The 11,689-nt window shown below is 37.4% G+C and overlaps 1 protein-coding gene across 2 annotated transcripts in view; it reads left to right on the top strand.

The window, feature by feature from the left end:
* The first annotated feature begins 382 nt into the window (after positions 1-382).
* TIAL1 (TIA1 cytotoxic granule associated RNA binding protein like 1) overlaps positions 383-11,689 on the top strand; it is a 710,846-nt gene continuing 699,539 nt past the window's right edge. The window contains exon 1 of one of the 2 annotated variants that reach the window (XM_086922936.1): positions 383-571. In XM_086922936.1, coding sequence (XP_086779062.1) covers positions 402-571 — 170 coding nt within the window. In that variant the 5' untranslated portion in view covers positions 383-401. The remainder of the gene's footprint in view (positions 572-11,689) is intronic. The other variant, XM_086922937.1, reaches the window with a different exon arrangement.

The raw sequence follows: 11,689 nt of genomic DNA, 5'->3' as shown, positions 1-11,689 counted from the left end.
TAGTAAACAAGATATTTGATACTTTAAATATAAAAATAAAAGCGGTTTTGGACAGAAAGGGAACTACCAAAAACAAGAAGTCGATATCGATATAAAATGGTTTATTGTGAAAACGGCATTCAAGAGACTTTCCAAATTATCTTCAAATCAAAATTGTTTATAAATATGTTGCGTTACTTTAACTGATCTGTATAAATCGTCTTACCAACATAAGTATGTTAATAACTATCACTGCTCATTCTGGTTTTCCTGTTGAAACACAGCTATCAGAGTTTCTGTCGGTACCTTGCGTAACACTGTGCCTTACGTGCCTTTCTTTGGTATCTATGGACGCGAATTGATTTGCTTCCGTAACAGACGGGAATGCTACGAGTATGCGCTGTAAGCGGCTTCCTGACTGGATGCCGGCCGCCATTTTGTTTCCCCTGACTGCGGCTCTTGAGTCTGCAGAGCCTGCAGCGTTTATACTGAGAGGTCTGGGACCTTTCTATCTGGGCTCGCTCTCTCGTTTGAGAGACGCGCTCACCTGTCAAAAGGAAGCCATGGAGGACGACGGGCAGCCGAGAACTCTGTGAGTTTTGGAGTTGTAGTGCTTCGGGGAATAGATATACACATATTTATATTTGTAGTGTGTCATTCAATATATGGTGCAGCTTTCGGACAACTGATATTAAAGCGTCTTGTTGATGTAGCTTCCTCAATACAACTATACATATCGGTAGAGTAGCTACCTTTCTGTTTCGACGGGCACTGATTTGAGCCCAAGGCTGCATTATAGCAACACTAATATATTCTGGAAGTTAGAGTTTTTATTAGCGTTTATTGACCTTCTTTGATTACCACTCTTGGCACTACGAATTTTTGCGTTTAAAAACTCCGGGTTGGAAGTACTGACCTTAAATTGGGGATGTGAGGTGGCGAGTTACATGACGAGGCAGGGTTCCTGAGGTGAGACATGTGGTATATAGTGAATAGTTAATTTGGTGTTCAAGTGACGCGAACGGGACTGTCTTGTCACGGCATGGAGGAATGCGAATTTGAGGTGGTAGTATAACGAAGGGCATTCAGTAAGAACATATTAAGTTGTGTTAAGCAGTTTTGTTTAATGAATCTAGACGGAGGGGACTTGAAGATTGTGTCGTTTTGAAGTTCGTGCATTATTCGTGGCCCAATTTGATGTATTATGGATTTGCATCGTTCTTCATGTTCCACAGTTTAGTACATATTATAACGTACTTCGGTTCAAGTGCCTTGTGCACGTTACGTTTCTATTCACCTTAATCGCTTATAGGAAATATGAGCAGTGATAGTGGCGTACTGACCGCTATGCTGCCTAATGACATTTTTGTAACATTCTAGTGCTGTACACACACAGGACAGCTGCAGAGGTCGGCGAAACGGTGTTTTCCGCAGTAGTATGAAGCTTCTGTCTCTTATTTATCAAATAACTTTTTCTATCTCATAAGAGAGCAGCTAGGAAACTAAATCCACCGTTAACCTATAGTCTTTTAAGAATCCTAATTCGAAGGGTACACTTAAATTATCCATATAAAACTGAATTCATAGTGTATTAGGCCGTAAAGTTTTAATTTCGGGGTTATTGCAACTACTATACACCCAGATTTACACTTTACACCTTATCTTCAGAAAACTACTCCAGATCTGGCTCTTCCCCACATAAGCACCATATGGAAATACAAATTTACAGCATATCCCTCTGTATATAAGCATTTGTTTTCACTATTGCTATGTACCTATCTTTGTGTATTACTTTATAAAACATGTAAAACAATTATGTTGTTAAGAGAAGAAAAGAAAAAAATAATAATAATAATAATAATAATCAATAAATAAAAATCATTTTTGGTCTACATGTACATACTTCCATTGTACATCTATGTACCTTCCATGTATTTGGATCTGTGTGTCTGTTACTTTTCTCCTGAAAAAGCATATCCAATGCACTACCCTATCTTTCATCCTGTGCCTCTATCAATATATTTAATCTAAATATACTTACTTTTTTATCTATCTATATACTTTTAATGTACTTATGGATCTATATACTTATCTCTTTCTTCTAATTTAGCATTTCTAATGCACTAGCCTATTTCTCAGCCTATACTTCACTCAATATATCTTCTAGCCCAACCTTCTGACTCCTCTCAAACTTCTTTCTACTACTCCTTCTAATGCAATACCCTAGCTCTCATCCTATAGATCTATCAACATATCCTCTACATCCACTCTCTCATTTATCCCAAACCCCACACCACTACTATGATCGCCAAAATAACCTTTTCTAGACTCTCTCCTGCTCTACCCCTCCTTGCATCATCTGACACCTCTTTTTACAAACTCTCCCCTCTGACCCCTTCCCTCCAAAACTCATTTTTACTCATCCAAAAGCTTCTTCCTACTGCTAAGACTATATTAAAAAAAAAATCCTTCACTCTTTTATCCATCCACTACTCTTTTTCAATAAAAATTAACAGACTAACATGTTTCACTTCTCAAATTCCATATTCAACTATACTACTATACTGCCCAAATAACTGAATAACATATCTACTACTCAAATTACTTCATATTTATACTATACTAATTTTCAGCACTAACCCTTTATGGGTTCCGGAGTGGCGTGCTACTCGCCAGAAAAGCGCTTCAACGCCCATCAGGGGTAACAAGTGCTATATGAATGCAACTCTTTCTTCCCCTTTTATCCATCCCCTATCCTTCTCACTCCAAGTAACAGACTAATATCCACCACTGAAATTACCTCATATTTCACCATATTAATTCACCACTAATCCTCTATAGGCTCCCTGAATAGCATGCGTCAACAAGCGAGCGATAAATGCAATTACAATACAATACAATACAACATACCAGAATGGCTCATCCCTTTCACAGTGAGCTGCAAATAATCATTAAAACGTATGTGTGTGTGTGTATATATATATATATTTATCTATATTCAATCATGCTTCATCATAATGATTCATAGTTTCAGTAGCCTATTTTAGTATACATGCAGTTTGAAGTGATCAAAAACCTCATTTCGTCATCAGTCTAAAATGTTTAGGATAATCAGTACATAATTATCTGTGAGCTACCTTTTACTTCTCTCTCCGTTTTGAGAACATAAGAAGTATTCCTGTTCGTACGTAGTCTAATCTATTCAGATATGTTGCCAAATCTGAATAGATGCTTTTTTTTTTTTTTTAACTCGGTTTATAACTAAGAAGTACCACATACATTTACTATTCTATAGTAATCTCCTGCCATTGTTTAGCTTTAATTTACTTGGACAGCTGCTTTTGCCAACTTGTTAAATTAAAACCTCTCCTGCTTTCACTTGGGCATAACGCTGTAGTAAGGAGGTGCTATGCCGACTGAAGCTTTAATTAGTAAAGCTCAATCCTTCTAAGTACCCACGTTTGGCTACAGATGGCTCCAAATTCGTCAGTCTTCACAGAAGTTGCCAGGAAGGGACCCTGTATGCCAGGCTAGAAGGTCATTACATTGCCTTCTGGTTAAGAGCAAAAAAGATTCAAACTGTCAGATTTGATTTGCAGGTAATACCATTGCATCTTTCATTGCATATTATCCTATACTCTACAAAGCCAGGCTCAATTCTTGTTAGCAGTGCCCATATGAAAACATTTCTCTTAGATCTTCTCGAACAACAGTATAAATAGACCTTTCGGAAAACTGCTGTGTTCTTTAGAAGTGCAATTATTCTTTAATTCATTTGAAGTTAAATATGTTTATCTGTACTGCAATGAAAGTAAGTGTGAAATCTACCCTCCCCCACCCCCCCAATTGCGATCTTGTAAGACTCCCCTGGGATCGCAAAAAAAGTATGAAGGAGTAGATAACATCTGGCTGAAAAGAGAGGACTAGTAGAAAGGCTTATGTGTTTTCAGTCTCTACTACCCACATCCAAAAATGCAGGACTGTTATCCATGAGACTTGCTAAGTGTTTGAGTTTGCATACTCTTGCAAGATTAAAAGAAATATACGGGCAGAGGCAGGCGTTTGTATGCCCCTTCTCTCACAAGAGTCCTTTACAAGTTTCTGCAGGTGGAACTTGCTGCGGGGGCCTCGTACGATTCCGCGAGAGTCGCATCGAAATTTACAGAGCGACCTTGCCATGCAGCCTTTGTTTGATCTTGCGAGCGTCTTGCGAACTTGTATGTGTATAGGGAGAGAAAAGTGTGTATTTCTACAGAATAAGTGCTATTAACTGATAACATAACATATGTATTTGTAAAGCGCACGTTCACCCGTAGGTATCTTGGCGCTGAATAACAGATGTTTATTGTTACCCAACTCAATGGTGCTCATTTTATCGACCTCAGATGGATGAAAGGCTGAGTGGACCCGCCAGGATTTGAACCTGTGACCATGTGATCGAACACAGGCCAGTGCAGTGGAAGCATAAGTCCATTGAGCCACCAGACCCGACACCTGAATTAAATAATCATAAAGTAACACACATAAAGCAGAGGTTGTGAATGTTAATAAGCAAAAATAAAGGCTTCAGAAAGATCATTAACCCGTTCCTGCTCCTGACGGCCGACGGGAGCACTCCCTCCCTGGTGCTGCTAACGACCGTAGGCCGACGCAGCCCCGCCCACCCTTTAGAACGCCCGCACTGCGGTGTTATTGCCGGCCGCGGTAAATGGGTTAAAGGGGATTATGGTACAATTAATCATCTTTTATGTAAAAAGACAACTAGCCAGCTTATATTTGACCAAACATCTAAGTGCAAATACGTAGTAGCCACAATTTATCATAGTCTGGAACATATGAATCACCACATTACTTTTTAGAAAAATATATTTTTGATTTACTTTTTATCTTTAATCTGTATAAAGTTCTCATCTACCGCTTGCCCTCATCAAATGAACATCTTCTGCGTGCCTTATTTAATCAATTGAGAAGTATTGCACAAGGCTATGGAAAAAAATTATTTGACAATATTAAGAAGACTGTCCTTATGTCATTGTCTATGAATTGTTGTTGATAAATATATATGACAATATTTAAGAATTGCTAATTATGTTTGGAACGAAGATTTTTATATGATTGATCAATAAAAGCTTTATTCAGATAAAAGATAAATAAAAAATATATTTTTCTAAAAACTAATGTGGTGATTCATATGTTGGAGACTGTGATAAATTGTGGCTACTACGTATTTGCACCTAGATGTTTGGTCAAATATAACCTCATAGCTGCTATGGAACGTCCAGCTCCAGTGCTGGACGTTCTATTGCGCAGGTGAGGTTCGAACGTTCAACGGCCGACGGCAGCACTACGGAGGTAGTGGTGCCGTCGGCTGCCGAACGTGCGCAGCACCTAAAGGGATAAGCTTGCTAGTTTTCTGTTTACATAAAATTCTATTATCCCTACGTATAGCAAGCACAATTGGTTTGTAGGGCTCCCCTATTTTCAAATAGTGTAATCATCTTTTATTCACTGATTGTTGTCCTTTTTACATGTCAATTTCAGCCCTGATGAAGTTCTCGGATGAGAACAAAACAGTTTGGCTGAGTTTAATGTGTTATTACACTTGGAGAATATCAATTGAAAATAAAGACTTTTCAAAATTACAAGAGTATCTTGGACTTCTTTGCCTGGCGCACACCCACTTGCAGCTGTATCTTTCAAGATCTGGAACACAGTGGCATCACATAACGGCTGGTGCTGGGGTTTCAGTGGGCAGGAACTTTGAATTTGGGAAAACTGATGTGAGGTACAGAACCTTCAGTCCGCCGTTATAGTGTTGTTCTTTATAAAGAAACAATTGCTATTGAATGTTTCTTTTTAATACACACTTTTTACAAAGATTTTGCAAACTGTTAACCATATGCTCTTTTGTTACAATAAAAAAATTACTAAAATAATGTCTGAACATAACATATAAAATGGTTTCTACCATACATGCACTCACAAAAATAAATAACTTAAAAAAATGCCTAGGAGTTCACTGAAAAAAACCCAAAGGTTAAAGTAATGCGGTAGGTGTAATAGAAATATTCAGTTTGTTTATTTAAAACAAAGAAAATGTCACTGGAAAAACCAAAGGTTTTATAGTTAGGTAAATTTCTTAGTGGCAACATTAACGTTTTAAACTTTAAAAAACAAAAACAAAAAAAGCCACAGACATTCAGCAGTTATAGTTAGTAGCACTAACTTGTGCCCCTGCCATGCACTACTTTTGACCTCACATATGACACCTCTCATGACATGTTCAATTACATCATTAAGTTTGTTTTATAGTTTACATAGTGGCCGGTGACTACTATAGTACTTATCAACCACATTTTGTACATCCTGTGTTCAACTAATGGGTGTAAGTAGTTACAAAATGCATGTGGTGGTAATGCACCAAGCTGTGTAGAGGTACTGAACATGTTTTAAATGATTGCATTGAAACGTAAATCTGTCTACAGGTGGCAGTTGACATGTTTTCATTATGCTCCACACAACGTATTGGTTCTGCAGAAAAAGTTTCCAACATGAAAGATTCTACGTGGTAGATACAATCTTTTGTAAGGAGCCTTGAGTAATTAGTGTGAATCGTGTTAGCATGATAATTTATACTTAACATAGAAGAGTGTGTGCACCAGAAATTAATACTTAACATAAAACAATGTGTGCACCAGGTACTAAACTATGTACATAAGCTAGTTTTGCTTCAGAAGATGGGCTATCTGTATAATGTTTGCCACAGTATGAAGGGTGCAGGTAGTATGCTCTTTAGCACCTTCAGATCTATTTTTTTTTTTTTTTGTCCTCATCTTGCGATTACTGTATGTTTACGGAGTATCAGGTGTCTGCCTCTTTATTCTTTTCCGACACTGCCCCTTGATCTCTCTTGACTGGGGAGTTTTGACCTCTTGTTGGTTTTGAGGAGTTTCCTTTACTCGTTACATATCAATGCTTCTGGCTTAGATCGAGGGGAGCTAGCCAGCTTGGCTACTCGGCAAGTACCGTACTTGTCCACCAGAAGATGTATCGCTTTAATCATAGGACTTAGGTTTGGTTCTTATTTGGGGTTTAAGAAGGTTTCAAAACTATCCCAGAACTTAAATCTTTTGCTTACATTTCTTAGCTTATCAAGTTTGTTGATTCTTATTGCCGAATTCAGCCATTCTGCATGAGTTGGGCAAGAGGATCCTATCCATTTGATGCAAATTTCTCTCCTTGCAAGAACTATTAACACAAAGAGGAGATTCTCCTGCTCCTTAGTAAGCCCCCCTTCATTACCTGAGTCCAAAATCCCAAAAAGAGTAAGAGTTATACTCACAGTTAGTTGCTTGAACAGGATAGTGCTCAGGGTCTTACCGACTTGATCCCAAAATTCTTTCAATTGAGGGCAGCTTTTAAACATGTGGATGTCATTTGATTTTTCTTCCCCACATTTAGGGCATTTTTTTATTCCAGCATTTTTGAATTTGGATAATTTTTTTGGAGTCCAATACGCCCGATGGATTGTATACAAATGATTCCTTTTCAAAGCAGCGGATTTCAAGGTTGACCAGCATTTAGCAACAGATTTTTCCCAGATTAAGTCTAGATCCGTTATTACAATGTCTTTCCCCCATATTTGTGTTTCCATGTTGACGTTAATGTCATTGGCCATTATCAGAGCCCAATACCACTTTGCTACTTCTTTTGGTGATCGAGTTGATTTGATCATGTCATCTTCCAATTTGGCATTACCATTTATACTGGGTAGAGTCCTAGACCAACTTAACAATTGATAATATTTGAATTTAGATAGTGTATTGTTTGACAGTTCTTGAAGTTCTAACCAGGTTTTCAAGTTCGGGCCATTTAGTATTTGTCCCCAGAATTTGATGCCGGCTCTTTTCAGTGCAAGTGCGAGAGTGTCTTTTAAGCATTTTGGGGTACCGGGGGATTCCCAGATAGGAGCCCACTTGCTATAGTATGATATTTTTAGAATGCCTCTAATATGTGTCCACATCTTTGCTGCATCTCTTAATGTCTTAAGTTTTATTTTTTTGAAGTATTTGGGGTGTCCATACTTAAACAGCGCATGATCCTCTGATTTTGTGATTACTTGTAGATAAGTTGGATAGTATTCATGGTTTTTTAGTAGTACTTTAATATTCTTGAATTGAAAGGCTCTGCAATATTCCACCAGGTCTGGGCTGGCCAACCCACCATCTTTCTTACTCCTCCTGATCTTTTTCCATGCAATCCTCGTGCCTTTTGCTGCCCATATGAAGCTTGTAATGTCTCTCTGTGCTCGAGCTAATTCTGCCTTTCCAAACTCCATTGGTATCGCATTAAATAAGAACGTAAACTTTGGCAAGACGGACATCTTGATTATATTCGATCTCCCAATCAGGCTCAATGGTAGAGAGGCCCATGTCTCAAGCAGTTTTCTTACGTCTCCGGCAACTTTATTCAGATTCCTGTTTGCAGTTTTCTCTATATCGTGATTTATTAGAATTCCTAGGTATCTGATTTCATTTTTTATAAAATTGCTTTGGAAGGCTGTATTCCATGTCATGATCTCTGTTTTCGTTTGATTCACCAAATATCCTGAAATTTTCCCAAATGTCTTTAAAGTTTTCTCAATACTTTCTTTAGCTTTTAGGTAATCATCAGTAAAAATCATTAAATCATCTGCGTATAGAGCAATTTTTTTCTCCCATATGCCATATTTGAATGAGGAGATTTCTCTGTTGTTTCTTAGCTTATTTGCCAGCGGTTCGATATATAAATTGAATAGTAAAGGGGAGAGTGGACAACCCTGTCTCGTTCCTCTGGATATCTTTATGTTTTCTGTTAGACTTCCGTTAATTAGGACCTTAGATCTTGGATCCTTATAAATTTGGTTTATCATACAGATAAAATGAGGTCCGAAGTTGTTCTTGACCATAACTTTCTCAAGAAAGGTCCAATTGACCCTATCGAAAGCCTTTGCGGCATCAACAGCAAGTATGGTAAGAGGAGTTTTCTCACTTATTGCGATATCTATTGCCGTTAGAAGCTCTTGTGTTACTTCGTGTAAATTTCTTCCTTTAATGAAACCTTTTTGATCTTGATGCAATAATTTTGATAATACTTTCCCTAGTCGGGCTGCCATTATTTTAGTAAATATTTTATAGTCAGCGTTCAATAATGATATTGGACGATATGACTCACATTTGCGAGGGTTCTTACCGGGTTTCAGAATGATTGTGATTATGGCATCATTCCAGGAGTCTGGTATAGTTTTTTGTTGTGTTAAAATTAAATTGATTAGTTTGGTTATATGGGGAAGTATAGAATCTTTCAGTTTCATATATAACTCGTTTGGTAAGGCGTCCGGCCCTGCTGCCTTCCCTTTTTTCAAGCTTTTAATGGCATCTGCCACTTCTTCTTCTACGACTTCTTTATCCAGAGCTTCTCTTTCGTTTTCTGTAAGTTTCAGGAGCGCTGCATCTTCCAAGAAGGAGTTAATTTTTTGATCTGAAGGATTTATATCTTCCGTGTATAGCTCTTTAAAAAATTTCCAGAATTCATGCTTGATAATGTCTTCATCAGAGGTAGGAATAGTTTGATCATCCGGAATAATGCTTTCCACTTTGTTTTTAGCCAGATCTGTTTTGAGCTTCCATGCCAGCCATTTACCGCAACCTTCACCAAACTCATGTTTCGCCAGTTTGCTGGAATCCCATTTTTTCTGTAACCTCTCTTCCAAGATTTGGTCAATTTTATCCTTTTGCATCCGTTTTTTATTCAGAAGATCTTGTTTCCTTTCCTCCTCTTGTTCTGTGGACATAGCGATATCTAAGGAATTAATCTCTTTTTCCAAATCTAAGATCTCTTGTTTTACTTGTTTGTTTTTATAAGCCCCTAAACTCAAGAGTTTACCCCTTATGACAGCTTTAAAAGTATCCCATGTTATTTGTTCTGTGGTACCTGATGCATTTAATTAAAAAAAGATATTTGTTTCAGTTTCCAGCTCCTTTATAATTTGTTCGTCTTCCAGCAAAGCTCTTTCAACTGTGAATCTCCTTTCAGTTATGTTTTCTATAATTTGTAGTTCGAGTTGTACTGCTGAATGATCTGACAAATGAGCTGGTAGGTGAGATACTCTTTTCACTATCTTTGATAATTCGTTACTGATCAAAAAGAAGTCGATCCTAGATTTGTGTCCTAGTTTTTTATTGTGCAAGGTGAACGGGTGTGATTTTTCTCCTTTATTTTTCCAGATGTCCACTAGGTTAAGATCCCTTTTATAAGACCCAATCCATTGTCTCATTCTTTTTAAGTTGGTATGTCTTCCCGGTGGTGATCTGTCTAGTTTTAAATCCATCACTAGGTTAAAATCACCTCCCAATATTATGGGAGAAGTGGCTAGTAGTAGCTGCGAATACAATTTTCACAACGGATCGGCATCATCCAAGTTCGGACCATAATAACCTGCGATAGTAACGGGAGAATTTCCTATTCTAGCATTAGCTGTGGCCCATCTTCCTTTGCTATCCACTTCTGAACTGATTATAGTTGCTTTTAAGGACTTTTTAAAGATTATCGCTATTCCCTTAATATTGCATTGTTGTGTTGTGCAAATTAAAGTATCTACCCACCATAGGTTCTTAATTATTTGGTCCCATTCTTCCTTTAACAGATGAGTTTCTTGTAATATTATTATCTCACTTTTCCCAGTTCTGATATATTCTAGGATTTTGTTCCTCCTACTTTTTGTCCTCAGCCCGTTCACATTCCAGGATAGAATTTTTACATCCCTAGTTGAACTCCCCATTTGTTCTGTTCAGTTGTAGCACCTTCAGATCTTGAACAGTGTATATTTTATGCAATAGCTGTCAAAAAAGACACTATTTACTAAAAATAACCAAGCACCTTCAGATCTTGGTTATTTTTAGTAAATAGTGTCTTTTTTGACAGCTATTGCATAAAATATACACTGTTCTTAGTAGATTCTTTTGAATTCTCTGTGGTGTATTTCGTATGAGAGTTTCAGTGTTTGCAAACAGCGTGGCAAACAATGAACACTCTCCATAGAGTAAACTCTGTTCCCAGTACTCGGTTCTATACTGTTCTCAACTTCATTTCGTAATGTAGGTTTGGTGTGTGTCAGGATTTTTATGCAGATAAAAGCTGTCCATAGTAGGGCATTTGTTTGGGGGGAATTGGCCTTCACTATTTTGGCTTTCTGTGAATAGTTGCATACAGATTGAGCAGCATACTCAATGAGGGGTTTCCTTATATCAGTAGTTGAACGATAGTGCAAACCTGTAAAGTGTATGCTGTAGGATCAGTGTTGCACGCAATGCTTGTTTTGGACACCTAGGGGGTTGTTTCCGTGCTGGTAGTAATGATGCCTGATCTTCTTCTGAGCTATTTTGTACTTACTGTCCGACCTCGAATTCCATAGTAATTTATACTAGAATCCTAACAAAGGTTCAAGTTAAATCTCCTATGTAGTGTACAATGTAAAGTTTATTTGATTTAGTTCTCAACTGAGAACAACATTTTTACATATAACATTTACATTTAAATAGTAACATTATCATTCTAATACAAAGTTAAAAAGGATTTTAGAAATTTTAACATAGTGATACACACAAATTCATTAGGCGGTTCCTTACAAAGAAGAATCAGATTCTGAACAGTGTAAATTTTGCATTTTGTT

The sequence above is a fragment of the Lissotriton vulgaris genome, chromosome 5 (assembly GCF_964263255.1).
Source record: "Lissotriton vulgaris chromosome 5, aLisVul1.2, whole genome shotgun sequence".
In the NCBI taxonomy this organism is placed as follows: domain Eukaryota; kingdom Metazoa; phylum Chordata; class Amphibia; order Caudata; family Salamandridae; genus Lissotriton; species Lissotriton vulgaris.
The sequence above is the reverse complement of the archived record's forward strand: the minus strand, read 5'-3'. Positions and strand labels throughout refer to the sequence as shown.